Below are 21,927 nucleotides of genomic sequence, written 5' to 3'. Positions count from 1 at the left end.
AAATATAAAAACTAATAAAAAGGGGGCTTGGAACATTTGTGCTTAAAGTAATTTATAAAATTTACACTTTAGCATTAAAAATGCATTTGAAAATAAAAATATAAAACCAAGAAAGACATGCATGCAATCCGGTAAAGCTATATACTGTAACCAGGTAGGAAGCACACTTTAGCCCCCACCTCATCCTCTAGCACAGTCTACATGCACAAGTGAAAAAGCTAAGTACTTTCTAAATTTTCAGTAAAATGAACTCATTCACATCAACTAAAATCACGTATTTTCCTAAGTGTTTATTTGCTACTTGCTTTTCCATCAACAGCAATGTGACTGATGAAGTTTTTATTGGAGTTCTTTGGAAATACTTCTAAACAACTACTATTTTTTCAGGTACCACTTTCCTTTCCTTTCTCATTTGACCTTGGACTACTGTTCATAAATTTTTCACTTTGTAGACAGCAGCATACAATTCAGCAATTGAAAAGCATTTCCGAGCTTTTATGGCCCGCCTCTTATGACACATGTGTGTTTGTTCTCTTCTGGGCTCTATTTACCACATTTGAAGCCTCTCAGCCGGCTTCACAAAAGGGTAGATATACAGTTCAAAAGCTACTGCTTGATTATCTTACTGTTCCCAAAAGATGTCTGGCTCTCACCTACATTCCTACTGTGTGCATTGGCCCTTTTTGTCTACTGAGAATTAGCATTTTTACCACTCCAGGGCCCTGTGGTTTTCAAGGTCTGTGCCAGAATCCTGGAGCACAAGGAGCTTTGGCCTTGGTGTCAAGCAGGCCTCCGGTAAAAGCAGAGCTTTGCACGTGTCAGATGGGGCAAGTAACTAAGACTAACTGATCTTAGCTATCTGTCCTGGCTGACTTCAATTTTCATGGGGTGGATGAGGGAGAGAAGAAGACTTTGAAATAATATTAGCAGAGGAAGCAGAGTTCCAGATACTTTCCAAGTGTGCAACACGACAGTTCTCATTCTCATCATCTGGACTGTCAAGAGCATTAATTTAAACGTCCAGGAAAATGGCAGGTGGAAATACTGTGTTTTCATTGAAGGAAAAACAAAGAACAAGCTTAGATAATAGGCAAAGTAGGAGATGTAACAATCCTGTGGGTTGGCATGTGTACTAAAGGCCAGTGGGAGACAGAAAAGCTGGTGAGGTGGGAAAGGAAGGTAGGCATGCAGGACATGCCATTTGTCCTTGCTACAATTCCCTGGGGTATTTTCCCACTTGCTTGTTTTCTTAGACACAGGAAACAACCTGTCTGTAGTCATGTTGGTCTGTAATTCCTATAACACTATAGAAAGTGTTAGTAATTTCATAGATGATAACTGACAGACAAAGCCCCCAACGACCACAACCAGAGCACAAATGGAAATTGTCACTCAAAGAAAAACAGGTCAGTAAGTGTTAACACCAATGCATGAGCAAAATTATTGTTTGAGATTTATATGCCACTTTAGTTTCTGAAACTTTTCACATGGTCCCCTCAGAATAAATGTAATTACAATCGAAAGAAAGTAAGACTCTGTGAGAATTTCTAGTGAGAAACCAGAGTGAAGTAGGGAAGCGAGAGGGGGTGTAAGCAGGAGCAGAGCTGAGTGGAGAGGGGAGGCAGGTGAGAACAAGAACCCTGCTGCACCACCAGACAGCAAAACTGTGGGTGAATGTGGTAGCTAAAGGGTGAAAGAGTGGCTGAGCCTAAGCCCGAGGGAGGGCACAGAGAGGGTAAGAGTCCTGTGACCAGGGACGCTCTTCAAATGTAGATCCACATCCAAATAGGCAGAAATTCCAAAATTCTCTGTCCTTTAATATCGTTACAGTGACTCTTGTCATCATATGTATGCATCGCTTATTCACGTCTTGTGCTATACTAATAAACTTGCCCACTGCTACTCAAGACTGTAGCTGGAGAGAAGCCCAAGATCAGCCATGGGGGCATCAGCCATTGTGCAGGATGCCCCAAAATGTTAATACTTTCAACATTTTCCTTATTCCCCACCTTACTGGAAGCTAAGAACAAATGTGAACTGTTTTGGAAGGTTAGATAATTAAACATGTCAATGACTTTGGAGAATATTAATTTCTAACTACTTGAGCACATACAAAAATAAAATTTAACTTTTGTAAAGAACAAGTATTAACTGCTTTTCAGGGACTATGGAGATAATCCCTGTATTAAGAAGAATATTTTCTGCCTATGTAAGCACAAGATTATGCATGTTAAGAGTTTTATCAGTAATCTTTTTTTTTTTTATGTTATGGACCACATTTCTGAGTGGAGACAGAAGAAAAGATTTAAGTCTAGCTTAAATCTAGCCATGTGAAACATATTGTGTTGGATGTTCATGAATTGATACTTCCATTTAAATGAACTGTATTAAACCATTTATAATAATCACTAAAAATAATGACATAATGTTGCATGCAAAATCAGATGTAATACATCTCCTAGTGACCTTTACAGTTCAATTGGTTAAACAGTAATCAAATAATAGGAATAAACTTTAGAACTGTGATAATTATTTGAAAACAAGAAAATATGATCTTATAGTAAATGAATAAATAAATAAATAAAATACAAACAAGGCACTGTTTTTACAGATATACAGAAGGCTCCTGACATTAAGTTGAATATTTTATGTGCTAAAAAATATATTTTAACCCAGGTGTGGTAATGCATGCCTATAATAACAGCATCTCAAGAGGCTGAGGAAGGAGGATCCCAAGTTCAAAGACAGCCTCAGCAGCATAGCAAGACCTTAAATAACCCTGACTCAAAATATAAAATTAAAAAAAAAAAAGTCTGAGGTTAAGTACCCCTGAGTTCAATCCCTGGTATAAATAAATAAATAAATAAATAAATAAATAAATAAATAAATAGTAATCTTAAAAAATAATACTTTAATTTATATGGCAATATAAAATATACTAGGATGACATGTATAAGAAAGTGGTTATTTCTGTCCAGGATGCTCAGAAAAAGTCTCATGGAAGGAATGGCACTGGAACTATATGTACTTTTTTCCCTTTGGTCTCAGTAACAATCATACTTTCTTATTAGCCATAAAAGAGTTGTCTAAATGATCACTGGTGGACATGGTAGTCACCAATAACATGTGGCTAGTTAGCACTTGAGGTGTGACTGTTCTGATGTGAGATGTTTGCTAGGTATAAAATATACATGCTGGTTGAAGACTTGAGTTTTTTACAAAGTAAAATATTGATAATTTTCATGGATTTATGTTAAGTGACAGTAGTTGGGAGACACTATATTAAAAAAAAAAAAAAAAAAAACCACCAAAGTCTGAATGTTCTCTCTGATAAGTGGATGTTGATCCATAATAGGGAGCAGGGAGGCATGGGACAAATGGAGGAATTTTGATTGGGCAAAAGGGAGGGAGGGTTGGGAGAGTGCATGGGGGTGGGGGATGATGGTGGAATGAGATGGACATCATTACCCTAGGTACATGTATGACTGCACATATGGTGTGATGCTAATAGAAATGTAAAGTTGTGCTGCAATTGTGTACAATGAATCAAAATGCATTCTGCTGTCATACATACCTAATTAAAGTAAATAAATAAATTTTTAAAAATATATATTGACAGCATTTATTTCAACTGTTTCCTTTTACTTTTACTAAAGAACTTATTTGAAAATTTAAAATTAGACATGTTGTTCATATTGATGACTCACAATAAATTTAATTTAGATGGCTAATCTAAACAAAATGATTCAGAAATACTGGAAAAATATTAATTGCTTATGGTCCTAAGGTATTCTCTAAATTTTTGTTGCCAATTGAAAATTTTAAAAATTCAGGAAAATGACTATTATCACTGTAGTTATTACTTCACCTAAAACATATACTTGAAAAATTAACCTAATTTAAATGAAAAATCTGCATAGTTTGTGAACAAGTTCAATAATTTATTGTAAAAAATCATCCACATCAATGTGCAAGGAGAGTTTAGCCTTTCAATAACTTTCTATTCTTTTTCTTTTTTGGGTACCAGGAATTGAACTCAGGGGCACTCCACCACTGAGCCACATCCCAAGTCCTATTTTGTATTTTATTAGAGACAGGGTCTCACTGAGTTGCTTAGTGCCTTGCTAAATTGCTGAGACTGGCTTTGAACTTAAGACCCTCCTGCCTCCACCTCCCAGGCTGCTGGAATTACAGGCGTGTGCCACCGTGCCTAGCCTCTATTCCTTTTTAATTCTCCATTCTCCTTTGATTCTGTTAATTTATATACAACTTACTAAAAATCTGTCATACTGTTGTCATTGGGCATTAATTAAATTTTAATAATTTGATTAACCTCTTTATGAAGTGAATTTTATTGGCAGCAGATCAGAAACCACCATGAGGAAGAAAGGACACACTGCCACTCTCTTCTTGATCAATTCAAATCTTCTCTATTCTCCCCACTTGTACTCTGCATCCTCAACGAAAACAGAGACCATCGACTGGTGACAATTTTCCCGAGATATTCAAACCAATAATTGTATTTCCTCTATACTCAGTTGTATTCATTTTTATTAGTTTCAATGTTAGCTTCTTCCATAGCCCTACTTTCTTCTATCCTGATTGCTCTTAAGCCAGAACAATTTGGGTTTTCCTTGCTTTTTCCTGGAGATTCTGGTGATCCCTGCATTTCTGATTTTACCAAGTCCAAAGGGTGTCACCCAACTTGGACTCATTCAATAGAATATAAGAGGGCTCCTTACACACTGTATAAAAGAAAAACAAAGAGAGATTTTATTCTCTCCTCCTCAACCACAGTTGAATTGGAGGAATATCCTCAAATTCTATACTTGCTTTCTTCCTCTATGAGCCCAATGAAACCTAAGATCCTACCAGTGCTCATGTCTCTGATGTCTCACTCCCATCTTTCTGGATAGCCATATTTAAAATCAACTACTCACAATTTTTATTTATAGTGAATATATAGGAACTTACAAAATGTAATAAATTTTAAAATATTGTGATTAGTATTTTGTTTATTATTTGTTACTATCACTTCTTTAATTAATGAAATTTTCTGCCCAAATTGCTCTCACATTTTTCAAAGCTTCTAGGTTGAAACTCATTAATCTACCTCTAATTTGCTTCATATCTTGTATTCTTTTATCAAACAAGGGAATAACAAAACAGAAATTTCCAATTCATCCTTAACTTCTTCATTTCCTCCTTATTTTCAACACGTGCTCATTTCATACTCCAGTCTCCAGTGCTTACATATTGTGGCCCATGAAATATGACTGGAATCCCTTCTCTAAGCCACTGCCCTTGCCTACCACTTAAGTGCTTTCAATTCCTGATATTCCATTGATTGTGTGTTGTATTTATAGTGTTTAAACATATGGTAAGTACTATTTTTTTATTAAGTAAATAATTATTCATATAATGCGAACTTGTACAATATAGTTTCTGTTCATGTGGGCCTTGTAAATGGGTGCACAGAAATAAACACAGACTGTACTATCAACTTACATATAACTGCAATGACCCTACTTAATCAGATATTACTCTGTTCTATCTACTAGGTAGTAGAATAATGAATAATAGAGATACTGGGTCTTCTCTTGAGGGTCTTAACATGTAAATCAGAGGCTGTAAAATAACAATTATGATAAGTGATACCCATGGGCTCATTAAAAGCTATTTTGCCTCCTAAGTGCCCTATGCTTCTGCTTGGAGAATATACTGTTGAGAGAAAGGGGAAGCCGGGTGGGAATCACTACTCCCAAGGTGCATTTTAATTTGTAAACACATATATTTACAAACTGTGATAAGTACCACAAAAGAAACAGGTGTTAGGACAGAGAACTGTGAGTGTGAAGATTGCCTAATTTAATCATGGTGGTGAGGACATTACTCTGCAGAACACAGTGATGCAGGGGCTTATGGATGAAGGGATGCAGGAAGAAAGTTTCAGGAAAAGGATGTTTTGTTTGAAAATAATGGAAATAAAGGCTGTGCAGCTCTTCTTACTGAGCAAGTAAAATGACCAGAGAGTCTGATGCTCAGAGTAGCAAGCAGGTAGTAGATCATGCCCTGCTTTGTGGACCATGAGAAACAGTGGGGTTGTATTTGAGCATACTTGGTGATTTGGAAGTGTTTCAGGCAAAGAAATAAACCAGTTTGTTTTAAAAAGTGAAATGAGCCAGGTGTGATGGTGCATGCCTATAATCCCAGTAGCTCAGGAGGCTGAGGCAGGAGGACCTAGAATTCAAAGCCAGCCTCAACAAACATGGGGTGCTAAGCAACTCAATGAGACTCTGTCTGTAAATAAAATACAAAATATGGCTGAGGATGTGGCTCAGTGGTCAAGTGTCCCTGAGTTCAATCTCTGGTACTTCCACCCACATCCCCCAAAAAGTGAAATGATATGGCACTGGTTATTATAAGGAAAATATATCATCAGAAGTGACATCTAAAGCAAGTTCTGAAGGAGGAGTAGTCCATCTATACACTGTAGAATCAGAGATTCATGCAGAATCTCAAGAACAAGTGGCCAACATTTTAACTTGCACTTTTGAACCCATACTACCACTTCCATTCACAAAGAATAAATAAAAATGTGTAACTAGAATAGTATAAATGAGTGATTGAGGCAAATTAAATATCAACTATAGAATTTTAAACTAATAAGAAAGAATCCTTGATATCTCCACTGAAATATTTCCACTATTTTTAGTTATAAGTTTCTGATTTTTTTTCTCAAGCATACATATATTCCCCTGGCTATTAGCTGAAAATATAATTTAAATACACTTAACCTATAAAATAGCTATTTTCCAAAAATGTTAAAGAGATAGACTGAATCTCGGGAAAATTTCATAAATATGTAGAATATTAGGAAAAAAAGAAAATCCAGATCCATTGGAAATGTCCCTATGAATAGTGATGAAAATGAAATCAAATGTTCTTTCCCATTACTGAGTACCTTCAAATCACTTATGGTTTATCCAGCAAGCATGTGTGGAATACCTTGCATATGTCAGATCTGCAATTTATGAAATGCCATGTGTAATGATAAAATAATGCTCAACCCTTGCCTTCAAAAGCAGGAGCCCAGTGGAGAGGACAGAAGAGGTGACAAGCCAATAAAGCAGTTAAATCATGGCTTGATGGATGCCGCTTGGCTCTGGTGGATTCTCAAAGATGGCCAAACCCCAGTGCAATGGGGCTCTCCAGAGAGGCACCCAACCTGAACTCAGAAGCCAAGAAAGTGAGTTGGAATACAAAGAAAAAAAAAAAACCCACTATGGATTCTGTATGGATGCTGGAGACAGGCAGGAGAAACAGAAGGAGCACAGCAGACTGGGGCATGGAAGAAAGCAGAGTGAGTTTGAGAAAACGCGATGTACATTCAGTTTGTCTAAAGTACACTGGGAGTGGAGAGAAATAAGTTTGAGCTGAGAGGGAGCAGTTTGCTTTTCAAGGGTCTGTGATTTCAGCACTTAGATGATGAGGAGTCATGGAAGTATTCTCTTAAAGCTGGGATGTGTCACAGTCACATTTGCTTTTAGGAAGCTTTGTCTTCAGTTCTGATGGACTGCATCTGGCCGAGGGTGGGGAGGTCACTATAATTCAGGAGGGAAAAGATGGAACCTAGACAAAATCAGGTGCATCATCAGAGGAAAGAAATGAACTGACTCAAAAACTAACAAAGTAAAACCGAGGACTGATTAACTACGGAGATGGGGCAGAGAGAAGAGGGAATGCAGACAGAGTCCACTCAGAAAAACACAAAAATAGGTACCAACTAGGGAAAAGCAGCAGGAATGTAGGGAGATTATTCAGGATTTGATATTTCTATTGAGATTTCTATTTTCAGCTACCCCAAAGAACAAGCCCATACATAGGTAGAGCCATTGCAAAAAGATCTGTGTAAAGGAGTCCATTCTGCCTGTGTCTCAAGACAGGGTAACGATTAATTAAACTGAAATAATATTTTATTTCCCATAAACAAGTATCACAAAATTTTTCTTCTTTAAATGTGAGAGAATGAGTTCATTTGAGCTTAAGTTAAGAGAGATAAAAATGTTCTAAGGATGAGGACTATTTTATGCACAAGGTGATGCATGTTGCATTTAGGTTGTGTTAAAATATAACCTCAGTTTTTACATGGACATTTCTAAGAGTGTTTTCTCAAGGCCAGAAGTCATTGGAAGATACTATAAATTAGGTACCCAGAATTAACCAGTGATCCCTATGTGAAACATATCAAAGATATTATTGCCTCTAATTTGGCAGTGTCCAGGCTTGTGATACCTGGAGACCTCTAAGTATCTTCCAGAGATACACAGATCTTTCATATATGAAAACATACAAAAAAAGTCCCTAATCAAGAACATTTAGAAGGTAGTCTTGCCTGGTTTTGGGTTCTGACTCTGACACTCATTGACCCTGTAACTTTGTATACATTTCCTCTAAGCTATACATTTCCCATTGAAAAACTGTGTATAATAATAATCATTGCCTAGTAACATTTTATGAGAATTAAATTAGATACTGCTTATAAAGTACTTAGGTTAATGCCCAGCTCACAGCATTAAGCTTATGAAATGTCTTTCATTTTTCATTCATTCTCTCTCACGTTTGTTGGAATGAGGAACACATTCGGTGCCCATTATTATCTCAAGAATTACCATGTGCATTATATTCTCTCATTATAGATTATGATGTAGATCAATATTTTGCATAGAGCTGCCACTGTTTTTCTCAGTAATATAATTTTATATTAGTAATGTTGACCACTGACAAAATTAGGAAAATACTTCACTGTTGAACAAAATCACAAACAAAAGCAATAACAAGAGGCCAAATATAGTTTAGCATTCAGTGGGTGAGGGAAGAAAACTGACAAGAGGCTTGAAAGCTAAATGTAAAGATATCCACAGAAGACACACTGGAAGAGCTTGAACTCCATCCAGCGAACTGTGATTTTTACAAACTCCTCATTAAGCCTGAGTTTATGAAGCCAGGCTGGTTTAACTAATCCCAAAGCGTCTGATGAGCAAAGAGCTTCAAGAAATGCTCCAAGACTTCAATTACCTGGAACTTAAGCTCCAAATAGGGAAAAATCCCAAACTTCATTTAGTAAATTCAGTGGCACAAAGAGGCTTCTTTGTGCAAAGTAAGAAACTAGCTGTAATATTCTCCAAATAGATGTGTGATATTTAACACTGAAACCTGTTTTAATCTGAAGCAGTTGAAATTCTTTCTCTTAATTTCTTAAAAAGTTACCAAGTTAATAATTTTATTTGTCAGTCATTCATAGAAAATTTTTCTTTAAAGCACTTTTAGCCTAGAGGAAAAATAATTGTATATGTCAACAAATAAAAATTTAACTATGATAAAAATGCATAAATAAATTGGTATTGTTGTTACTCATGTGACATGCTTTTTACTCAAGCTTTAGAATATCAGAGCATCTTGTCAGATATTGATGATAATTTTTTGCATTAAGAACATTTGATGACTTCATCATGAAATTTGAATCTGGTGATTTTGTCCCACATTCAAGTTGTACTCACTATAGACAAAGGAAACCCACATTCTATTTTTTTTAATCATCTCTTTCATTTGGAGAACTGAAGAGCAAATAAATTAGAGAGAGGTCAGAGTAATGGAGTATTGGGGCAGGAAAGATGGCGGAATGAGATGGACATCATTACCCTAGATACATATATAACTGTGCATATGGTGTAACTCTACACTGTGCACAACCAGAGAAATGAGAAGTTGTGCTCCGTTTGTGTACAATTAATTTATATGCATTCTGCTGTCATATATACCTAATTAGAAAGCTTGCTGTAAAGAAAGATACTATCTTTATTTTCTTGGTGTAAACTCTGTCCAACCTCAGTATGTGGACAAAAAGTAACTGTTATAATCACACACTGAGTATAAATCTCAAAGAATTTCCAGACCCAAGTTCCAGAGAGTTTTCTGTGTTAGAGTCCTGGGACTGCTGAAGCTTAAATAAACCTACTGCCCAACAAATAAATAAATAAATAAATAAGAAAGGAAGGAAGGAAGGAAGGAAGGAAGGAAGGAAGGAAGGAAGGAAGGGAAGTCAGAGAAAAATTCAGCCACAAAGTTAGAAAAATAGAGATGGACATGAAGACTGACAAGTCTAACTTCAAATAACATGCATTTCAAATCTCAAGAAAGAAAAGTCTATATTTGAGTAACAATTTTTGTATTTTCAGGGTTTATCTCCTTGGTGGTTTAATCCAAAAGCAGTGATTGAGAATAAGGAGACCTAGCATCTTATCCCATCATAGCCCTGACCTTGTTATATGAAATCTTGCAAATTCTCTTCCTCATTATCCCTCAATTGCCCCCTATGTAAAATGCAGAAGTTTGGGCTGGAATCAATTTCAAGGATTCTTTCTAGTGCTAACATTCAGTATATCACCCTGTGTCAGGCTACAGTCACGTTAATTTGTCACATAACTGAATCCAAACCTGACATGTAGTAAAGCGTGTTTTTTAAAGTCTCCAAAAATGGCTTTTATACTTTCATCCTTAACTGAACTTGATGATCTAATTATTTCTCACCATTCCCAATTCCTCCCCTTCATTTTTTTCTTGGAACATTTGTTCAGAAAATTGAGTTACCAATCCTGATACCTAGTGTCTAGAAATAAGATTCACACCACCTTTTGAAGTGTTGTAAAGAATGAGCCATTTGTACCCTAGAAATCAAGTGGCTGCCAGGCTGTGTACTCTATCTATACCCCCCTGAGGATACACAATTTCACTGGCTTCAGAGCCTGTTATATCAAAATCCAGACCATAATAGTGAAGACAGAGCCAAAAGAGTGCACAAGCCATGATTATTTGTTCCCACCAAGTTATGAGTATAAAGTGATTATGATTCTGAGCTGGCATTTGAAGAGACTGCTCATTGTACTGCATTACTACAGAAATGGAAGCCCCTATTTCAAAACTGCTTTTCAGCACAATAAGGCTCTGCTTTAACTTACATTTCATAGACTTGTAGAAATGAAAAAAAAAGCCAAAGTTTAAAGTTTGATCCTTAAAAGTAGAAGTGGGGTTTCTAATTGCCTAACACTTAAGTAATATGCTCAAATTTAACAGAAAGCTGAGTCACACTTGCCTACATTTTGAAGAAATCTCCCAATCCTATGTGTATGCCTATAGACACTAACACATATACAATATATCTAGGACTAAAATATAATAAAATTCTATTTTAGATATTTTTAGTAATAGCTCGATGATTCTCAGCTAACTAGAATTTTCAAGCAACCTCAATTGCAAGAAACCACAAAGTCTTGTGTGAAAATCTTTACTGAAAGTGCAGCAAGCTTCATCAGAGAGACAGCCTTTTAAAAAATCAAAAGTTGGGCTGGGGTTGTGGCTCAGTAGCAGAGCACTGGGTTAGCATGCATGAGGCACTGGGTTTGATCCTTGGCACTACATAAAAGTAAACAAATAAAATAAAGGTATTGTATCCATTTATAACTAAAAGGAAAAAAATCAAAAGTCAATTCTCTACTGGTGAAAATTAATTTGGGGGGCACGTGCAGCTTTATCTTATTCCTTTTAAGTGCAGTGTATCGTATGATGTTTCTAACAAACTGGTTCAGTTTAAACAGCACTCCATGCACCATGTACTATGCTCTTTTTTTTTTTTCCTGACTGTACTTCAAGCTAAAGACATTGTCATTTTAACTATGACAGGGATTTAAAAAATATTTTATGCATTTATTCAGCTACTATAAGTAAATATGCAATTTACATCTTTATTATTACATTTTAGAACCCAGTAGAGCAATAAAAATAGTTTGCAATGGCTTCTTATTTTGCTGTTGTTTTCAAATTTACTTCAGTGACTTATATTCTATAATCAACTTTAACTGGGAATTACTTGCCATTTCTAATGAATTTCTGAAAGTTTTTGCCACCTGTGTGAAACTTTGTGAAAAAAAAAAAAACTAGCTTAATTATTTTCTTCCAGATTTATTTGTTTAGCTGAAGTTTATTAAAGATAATAACTGCCATTTTTATGAGACTGTTTGCAATGTATTAGTAACTAGGTCTTAGTTCGGTTAATAGAGTGAGGATGTTTGCTTCATCAATAATACTTAAAATAGATTGAATATTCACTGTGCTGTAGACATTCTATTCTTTATATGAATCATCTCATTTAGTTTCCACAACAACCTTGTGAGACTAGTTCTATTATGTCCTGCTTTTTGAATAGGAACCTTGCTACAGCGAACTAACATGGAGAAATCCCATATGATGGAGGAAAAAATAGAAACTGGTTTTGCCTAACTCCACAAATATAGTTTTTTTTTTTTGGCATTACACAATGCTGACTTCCATTATAAATGACGCTTTTGAAAAAAACATGCTATAAATGGATTCAGTAATTGTATTAAACCTCAAGAAAATACAAAGCACAATTTCGGGTGCAATATTAAATGTTTGTTGTCTTTGTTGTAGGAAGTGATGTTGTAAAGAAGAGCTGTGTTGGAATGAACCCATTATACAATGGCCATGTTGGAAGTCTCCCAATTTTTAAAAGGATGCTGCACAATCTTTTATGCAACTGAAATTTTAATGTGAGTTATAAATCTAATTAAACCCAATAATAAAATATTCATGAAAAAGTACAATTAAATATTCTAATAATTCTTATAATATTTGAATTGCTGAAATATCAATCTTTTTAAAATTTACAAACAATTTAAGAAAGCCTCTTGAAATATCTTTTAAAAAGTTGCCTATAAGGACATAATTTCTAAAATAAGCATATTATAAAAACAATACAGAAATGTTCCTTTTGGTCTAGCGTGTTTCTTCTGTGAATATTTTAAAGCATGTAAGTGGGATAAGGTGAATTTAAAATAAAAATCTTGAAAAGTATCCATTTCAAGCATGAGGCATAGATCTCCACTGTTGTTTTGAAAATGCAATTGATTTTTTTCCTTGCATTATGCTTTAAATACATGGTGTCCAGTGCGGCCAGCTAGGGAGTTTCATTGAGTGAGTGAAACCCCATCTGGTAAAGTGTTTGAATATGTGCTTAAGCGGACACTCTGAAGGGACAGAAAGCAGCAGAGCAAAGCCCTGGCGCCGTGTCACTGCTGTTGTGGAGCAGGCACCGCGCAGAGTACCCACCCAGCAAGGTCAGGACGCAGGCCAGGATGGCCACCAGGGCTCCCGTGCTGAGACCAGCAGGCAGGACGTAGGCCTCGGCGTTGCAGGTCTGGGCTACGCCGTCGGCGTCGCAGTCACAGACGCGGATGGTGAGCGTGTTGGTGCTGCTGAGAGACGGGGACCCACTGTCCACGATGAAGATGGGCAGGTAGTACACCGACTGCTCTTGTCTCCGGAAGCCGTTCCTTCTGGTGAGTATGGAGGCCGTGTTGTCTAGGGTAAAGAAGGTCAGATAGTGGTCAGGTTGCAGGTGAGACAGAGGCTCCCGGTGGACTCCTTCTTGCCTAACCTTGGGTCCCTCTGTCTGTGTCAGTCCTCAAGTAGAGCAAGCTCCTGATTTCAGACCATTGCTCAAAAACTCTCTGAATTCGTTTGGATAGAGAGACATCCTTCCAGTATAACACCTTTAAGACATTTATGTTATCCCACACATAATCTGCTATTCTACACAATAAAAGTCTACCTACAATTGTGCAACATCTCAAACCATGTATTTTTAGAGTGAAGGTGGAAACCTAACAGGTTAAGTATTTTTTGCAGCAGCACCATGAGGCATGACTGAAATTTCCAATCCATCCTTTCTTCACAAGTTCCAAGCTCAATATAGAAAAAAGTAAAATAAGCTACTGTGGCTTTATTAAAATTCAATATAGAATAGTTATTTGCTTAACACAGAATGTATTCTGGGAAATACATCAGGTCATTTTATCCTTAGGGGAGCATCATGGCATGCTCACCCAAACTGAGAAAGCTGCAACATCACTAGGAGATATTATATGATGGGACCACTGTCACATAGCCATCATGGATATGGCCCACCACCAACTGAAGTGTCAGCACATAGCACAGGACTATGTGTGGGTATTCAGTAGGGAAATTATTGTACTGTTTTCTTTTTAAAATATTCATAGATACGTCTACCTCCTTAAACTGCATGTAATAAAATATGTTGTCAGTGATAACTTAAGTCATTTTTGTTTAATTTATATTCGGTATTCTATTTCATCTAAACATTATAGTAATTATAAATATTTAAAAAGTCATCAATATGTTTATATGACATGCTGTGATTTCTATATCAGAAATGGATTTTTTAATTTGTTAGCAATTTCTCCAGATAAATTGTCTTAATTAACTAATTATAGAATTTATGGGGTTCTCAGAATTTATAGTAACTAATAAAAATTTAAAGCAAAAGAAGGGAAATCAGGACCATAGTTTTATCCAGTGTGTATATGTGTGTGTGTGTGTGTGTGTGTGTGTATATATACACATATATACACACACACATAAATATATATTCACATATGTATGAAAGTATATAGACTATGTATATAAAGAATATATAGAGAAACATGTAAAAGGATGTACATATACAGTGTTATGTGTTTATCTGAGTGTCTATATATATATTCTTCCAAAAAGTTAAATATATGCTTATCCAATGCTAACAGAAACCAATTAGCAATAGTTGGGTTAGGTAAAGTGGCAGTCATCTCTAATCCCAGCTACTTAAGAGGCTAATAAAGGAGGATTGCAAGCTTGAGGCTAGCCTGTATAACTTAGCAAGACCCTGAATCAAAAATGCACACACATATAAATAAATAAAAAGGACTTAGGGTTGCAACTCAGTGGTAAAGTGCCTGGGATGAACCCTTAGTACTGCATGAGTAGGTGCAAACACACACACACACACACACACACACATTAATAATACTCAAGTGAAACAGCAAACTGATGTCCTTTCTATCTCAAACAGCACAAAACAATAGGCTCACCTTACATTTCATAAAAGATATTTACTACAATTATAGATGATAAAGAAATAAAAGTATTTGATTATCATATTCCCTCTGGTGGTTTTTTATATAAACAAATCTATTATTTTAAAAGATATGGCCATAATTTTGAGACCATATTTTTTTTAAATGAATATGTCTCAAAATAGAAACAAAAATTAAAAGTGCTGTGGGTATAGCTTGTCTCTGGGTGTTAAATCTCCAGTATTAGGAAACAAACAAACAAACAAACAAGAAAAAATTTGATATGGTACTCCCTGAAAAGTTGAGGGATTTATATTGTACATGTCCTTATACACTTAATATATTAATACACAGGTCTTATTATAAATTTGACTCAGATAGTATTTGTGTTTAGCATTTGATACAGAAAAGTTTTATAAAGTTGTCGATTTGTAATCTGACACATCAAAAGCACACATGCACACATGCAGACGCACACATGCACACACATACACAATTGATTAAGAAGCACAAGCTGAAATTTCTACCATGGGAAAAGAGAACCCTATGGTCAGCATGCTCCCCAAGATGGAAAAGAACGTAAGGGCTGATTTTCTCTCCACTTGGATGTCTTTCTTTGTGATACAGGCTGGGGGATTCTGGGCTTGATGTAGTTAATGTAGGGACACTTTCAACTGTGTGGCATGATGTCCCATAAATCCAGTTATGTTTGTGCTTGAGCTCCACAGAATCGTGGTGGCATTGGATGGTGACACGTGGGGGATGTGTTCACATTCTCCTTGTGAAGGCCGTGTTTTTCCCCATCTGCCTTTGTACTGGAAGCCTCCAAACCCGAGAATGAGGCTTTCCAATGATGATTAAGTCAGAGAGTTTGGGATTACAGACAGAGAATGCTCTTTCATTTATGACTAAAGGGAAATGGAGTGTTCTCATGAAATTGAGATTGGTATCTGGAAAATTATTATTTTCAGATTGAATTTTTGAGGCTAAGTTTGGATTTTCTGCAGAAAAGGTTGTGGCTTGCAGCAAAAGTTCTCATAATATCCATCTTTTGAAAGCAAGTCCTTCCAGTTAAGCCTGTACTTGACTAGAAAACCTGCTTCTTATTTTTTCCCTCAGAAACCCAAGATATAAATCTGTAATTAGATACCAGATAAGCATAATCACATGCTTCCTTTAAAAGTTCCTATAGTTGTCAAAATATATTATTAAGCGAAGTCAGGTTTTGTAAAATATTTTAAAAATAACACTTATGAAATGGCTAAGAGTGGTTACCTCTGAAGCAAGGAAGCATGATTTGTCATGGTAAGTTCTTTAATTTTTTTATGCTTTATGTGACTAGCATGATGAACATATTATTATTATCTTCATGGAACATCTTTATATTTATGTAAAAACAAAAGAATAACAGATGTTATTGAAGAAAGCATTAAACCAAAGTTGATCTAGGTGGAAATGTGCAAGGTCTGGTTATTTTCCCCTGACTCAATTTGTATCTATGCTGCATAGTCCTTGTTAAGGCAGTTAGCTGGCCCTCAGTATATCAGATCATTTGGATAAAAGCATGGTATACAAATAAGGAAGCACATGTCTACAAGAAAAGAAAGAAAAATAGATTTCACTTTTCCCCTTTGGCTTTAGGACTAAAATGATTTAAATAGCAGCTTCTCCCTTGTGGCAGCAGATCTATAGATAAAAATTACTCGAGGAGCTCATTGCCCTTTAATTAATGTCCTTGCTGTTAAAAAAAAAAAAAAAGAATCCATGAGCTGCATTCCTGCAGGAGAAAAAATCACTTGCTTAGTGAGTCTGCCACTACCTCTGCTAGCGACAATAACACCTTACCTTTGTTATCCTTCAACGAAAAGTTGTGGTTATTTGTGGCATCCGTTGTTAAGCTGAAGTAAAACTGGTGTCCATTGGATGGCTCATCTTTGTCAACTGCACTGATCTTCTGGATAACCTAGAAATAGAAAACGGAAGGCAGGGAAGCACACTGGTGTGCTCTGCTACATTTGTTGAGGCAGGACAGAGCAGTGTTACAGATCATAATAAATGTCATCTTCCCGAATGAGCTGGGGGAACCAGCAGATATACCTGTGTGAACCCAATCTATAAAGGGCCCTGAAAAACAGACCACAGCCTTTTCAAAGTGTGTGTTTGAACTTCTTTTCCTAAACCTCAGCAATGAGCCGCACCAATTGATTAGACATCCCAGTAAACATCACAACGATGTGAACACAGAACATTGACTGTGACTGAACTGCACTCCATTCTCAGAACTTCAAGGTTCTTAAACTCTGCCGTATAATGTGGGGAACAGCCCAATCCAGCTTAATATGCTATATTTCTCCTTAAAGGAGCTGAAACCCATAACCATTGAGCGGGGCTTTTATAAAGTTTACCTTTTCTTCCTGAGGAACTGTGGTCACCCAATTAAACCAGAATTTGAATGTTCCTTTCATATTAGTTTATGCTGCACATCAAAGCATTAGTTTTGCTGAAACATGCGGATGATATGTTATCTTAAAGCTGGGAGATTTCAAAGGCACTGCTGCTGGGTGTTCCTAAAGAAACCACAAACAAGAAGCAAGGTCTTCAAGCCTCTTACCTGCCCTGGCTGGGCATTTTCACAGACGGTGGTTTCGTAGTCCATGGCGAATTCGGGGGCGTTGTCATTAATGTCTAGTATAGTGATGGCCACGTAGCCTCTTCCTACCTGGGATGGATTCTCTAATAAATGAGAAAAATGTGTCACCATTTACTCTGAAAGAAAAGCTGCTATTCTGCTAATTTTCTCAGGGAATGTCCACAGAAAACTAGCAAAAACACTTAACATTAAAAATAAGGCAAAAATATTTGCATCTCTGAAGCATACGACTTAAATGAAATTTATACTTCTAATTCTACATTCTTTAAAGGGAGCCACAGATAATCTGATCCAAATATGTATGTGTTAATTTATGTGTATATATATATATACACACCTTCAGGCATATATGCATATATGAATACATGCAAATGGGTGTGTGCATATATGTATGTGGTAATCTATGTATGTACACAGTGTATATTTATATGGCGTGTATATATGTGCTTGTGTGTGTGTGTGTGTAGTCACCAAAAAGGAAAATATTGAAAGAAGAATGAACAGCAAACCATGAAATTTGATTTTATTTGAACCTAGAGATTATCTTTAATTGACTATAAATTTATATTACATACACAGTACAAAATGTGCATATGCATTAGCTAATATATATAATATGGATATAGTTTTTACATTTTTTTTCTGATCAGGAACTACAATTGGTTGTCAAAATATTCAAAAGTAGGTTTCTTGGTGTACAGATCAATTTACTAATTATGGTAAGTTACTTCTCCAATTCCCTACCAGCATGAATGAAATGTATGAACTGTGACCCCAAAGCAAGAGGACTTTTAAAGTTCATTCAGGCCCATTATCTTATAGTGCTGTCTTTTCACTAAATTTTTAAATATTAGAAAATATATGTCATTAATATTTTACATATTTGTAAGTATTAGCAAATATCTCTAGTGAACACAAATGTTTTACAGCTTGAAAGTTTTGAATTTTTTCATTTTTGGTCAACTTGATTAAATAACTATGATGATTCAAGTTTGTGATGTAGTCTTCAGCAACCTGTCCTCCACCCTCATTCTCCTCTATCCTCAGTTAATTTTAGACGTAACAACTTACGGCTCTCCATTGCAAGAACTGTGATGTTATGAATTGCATTTGTCTCTCGATCCAAAGATTTGGCAGTAGTAATAACTCCACTGTTGGCATCAATATTAAAGTATCTCTCCAAATCTGTGTTTCTGTCAATTGAATACCTAATTGGAAATTAAAAGCAAATAAGTAATTAAATAACATTTATGTTTGATGATGCTTTGCTAAAATTATTTCATTAATTTCATAACTAATCACTAAATCCTGCTGACTCCATGATCATGTTACTTCATGTTAGTAACATAAATCTATGTCGTCTTTAAAAATTCTCTCACATAGCCCTTGGCTCATGTCTTGTGTGTCTGTAATATTTTTGCTTTTCTAGCAAAGAGTTTAAACCACACACCACAACTTCATGTACAATCACAAGATTGGGATCCTAATTAGAATAATTCATACTCCAAGTATGTATAATATGTCAAAATACACTCTACTGTCATGTATATCTAAAAAGAATAAATACAAAAAATGAAAAAAAATACATACCACAATATAATTATTTTTACAGTGGCTTTGGGTATATGGTTATAACTTCGAATTCATTATTTCTATTATTATGCTCTTGAAAAATATTGAAAAGAGATAGTGGCACTGGCCATGGCTCTAGGTCCCTCTGGAATACAACATATATAGACAACTCGCCATTTGCATATATTTATTAACTTCTTTTTTTTTATAACAACAACCTGATCATTATTTATTTTATCTCTCACCATTTTATATCTCATCGTCTTGATCAGGGTGCCAAAGGCATTTCCAAGTAGAACCCCTAAAATTGCATCTGCAACCTAAATATTAGTGAAAACCTACTGTTTCACTTGTATTCTTATCCCATGTTACTTTTTCCCTAAAAAATAATGGTTGTCTCTATTCAACATCATTCTTGATAATCTAGCCAGAGCAATTAGAAGAAAGAAATTAAAGGGATACAAATAGATAAAGAAGAACTCAAACTATCTCAATTTGCTGATGACATGATTCTATATCTAGAGGATCCAAAAAATTCCACCAGAAAACTTCTAGAATCAATAAACAAATTCAGCAAAGTAGTAGGATATAAAATCAACACCTATAAGTTAAATGCATTCCTATACAGCAGTGATGAATCCACTGAAAGAGAAATTAGGGAAACTACCCCATTCACAAGAGCCTCAAAAAATATAAATATAATATCTGGGAATCAATCTAATAAAAGAGGTGGAAGACCTCTGCAATGAAAACTACAGAACACTAAAGAAAGAAATTGAAGAAAACCTCAGAAGATGGAAAGATCTCCCATGTTCCTGGATAAGCGGAATTAATATTTTCAAAATAGCCATACTACCAAAAGTGTTTTACAGATTTAGTGCAATTCCTATTAAGATATTTAAGACATTCTTCATAGAAATAGAAAAAGCAATCATAAAATATATTTTTTAAAAAGAAGAAACCCAGAATAGCCAAAGCAATCTGTAGCAAGAAAAGTGAAGGAGAAGGCATCACAATAGCAGATCTTAAACTACAGAGGTATAGTAAGAAAAACACCATGGTATTGGCATCAAAATAGACTTGTAGACCAACAGTACAGAATAGAGGACACAGAGACAAACCCACATAAATATGGTTATGTCATACTAGACAAAGGTGCCAAAAACATTCACTGGAGAAAACGTAGCCTGTTCAACAAATGATGCTGGCAAAACTAGAAATCTATATGTAGCAAAATGAAATTAAACCTCTCTCTCTCACCCTGCACAAAAATCACCTCCAAATGGATCAAAGACTTAGGCACTAGAACAAAGACCCTGGGCCTAATAGAAGTAAAAGTAGGCCCAAATCTTTACCATGTCGACCTAGGATCTGACTTCCTTAACAAGACTCCTAATGCGCAAGAAGTAAAATCAAGAAATGTGATGAATTCAAATTAAAAAGCTTCTTCTCAGCAAAGGAAGCAATCAGTAATGTGAGAAAAGAGCCTACTGACTGGGAGAAAATTTTTACCATGTGCACCTCCAATAATGCATTAATCTCTAAGATATATAAAGAACTCAAACAATTTAAAACCAAAAAAACCAAATAACCCTATCAATAAATGGGCTAAGGAAATGAACAGACACTTCACAGAAGAAGAAATATAATCAATCAACAAGTATATGAAAAAGTGTTCACCATCTCCAGCAATTAGAGAAATGCAAGTCAAAACACCAGTAAGCTTTCATCTCACGCCTTTCAGAATGACAATTATCAAAAATACAGGCAACGATAAACGTTGGTGAGGATGTGGAGGAAAAGGCACACTCATACATTGCCAGTGGGACTGCAAATTGGTACAACCACTATGGAAAGCAGTAGGGAGAACCCTCAGAAAACTTGGAATGGAACCACCATTTGACTCAGCTATCCCACTCCTTGGTTTATATCCAAAGGACTTAAAATCAGCATACTGCAGTGACACAGCCACATCAATATTTATAGCAGCTCAGTTCACAATAGCTAGACTATGGAACCAACCTACGTGTCCTTCAATAGATGAATGGATAAATAAAACGTGATATATATATATATATATATATATATATATATATATATATGTATTCATTCAATGGAATATTACTCAGCTTTAAAGAAGAATGAAATTATGGCATTTGCCCATAAATGGATGGAGTTAGAGAACATCATGCTAAGTGAAATAAGCCAATTCCAAAAAAAAAAAACAAAGGCCAAATGTTTTCTCTAATATCTGGATGCTAATTCACAATAAGGCAGGGAGCACTAGAGAATAGTAGTGTTACCTTAGATTAGGTAGAGGGAAGTGAAGGGAGGGGATGGGAGGTGATGTAGGGATAGGAAGGATAGTAGAATGAACAGACATATTGCTGTATGTATGTATGATCAATACGATTTGCAACATGTACACTCAGAAAAATGAGAAATTATATCTCATCTATGTATATCAAATGCATAAATGCATTCTACTGTCATGTACAACTAATTAAAACAAATAAAAAATTTTAAAAATATAATAATCATTTTCACAGTCCCCCAACAGTCTTTCTAGTTGGGAAAGACAAAAGTTCTCATTTCAAGACAATTAATTAAATAAACAAACTAAGGAAAAAAAAACAAAACAGAAAAACACACATAGTGTAGGCATGATGATTAACAACTGATTCAACTACACCCTGAGCTGTCATTGTCTGGGTCTCC

The 21,927-nt window shown here is 35.6% G+C and overlaps 1 protein-coding gene across 1 annotated transcript in view; it reads right to left on the bottom strand.

Moving 5' to 3' along the window:
• Positions 1-21,927, bottom strand: part of Cdh7 (cadherin 7) — a 126,924-nt gene that overhangs the window by 9,134 nt on the left and 95,863 nt on the right. The window contains exons 8-11 of the mRNA XM_046448630.2: positions 18,709-18,845; positions 17,599-17,720; positions 16,833-16,950; positions 13,186-13,437 (exon numbers count right to left, since the gene is read on the bottom strand). Of these exons, the coding sequence (XP_046304586.1) occupies positions 13,186-13,437; positions 16,833-16,950; positions 17,599-17,720; positions 18,709-18,845 (629 nt within the window). The remainder of the gene's footprint in view (positions 1-13,185; positions 13,438-16,832; positions 16,951-17,598; positions 17,721-18,708; positions 18,846-21,927) is intronic.

Source organism: Marmota monax, unplaced genomic scaffold (genome assembly GCF_021218885.2).
Source record: "Marmota monax isolate L192 unplaced genomic scaffold, Marmota_monax_Labrador192_F-V1.1 WCK01_AAM20220418_F8-fsc00060, whole genome shotgun sequence".
Lineage (NCBI taxonomy): Eukaryota > Metazoa > Chordata > Mammalia > Rodentia > Sciuridae > Marmota > Marmota monax.
The sequence above is the reverse complement of the archived record's forward strand: the minus strand, read 5'-3'. Positions and strand labels throughout refer to the sequence as shown.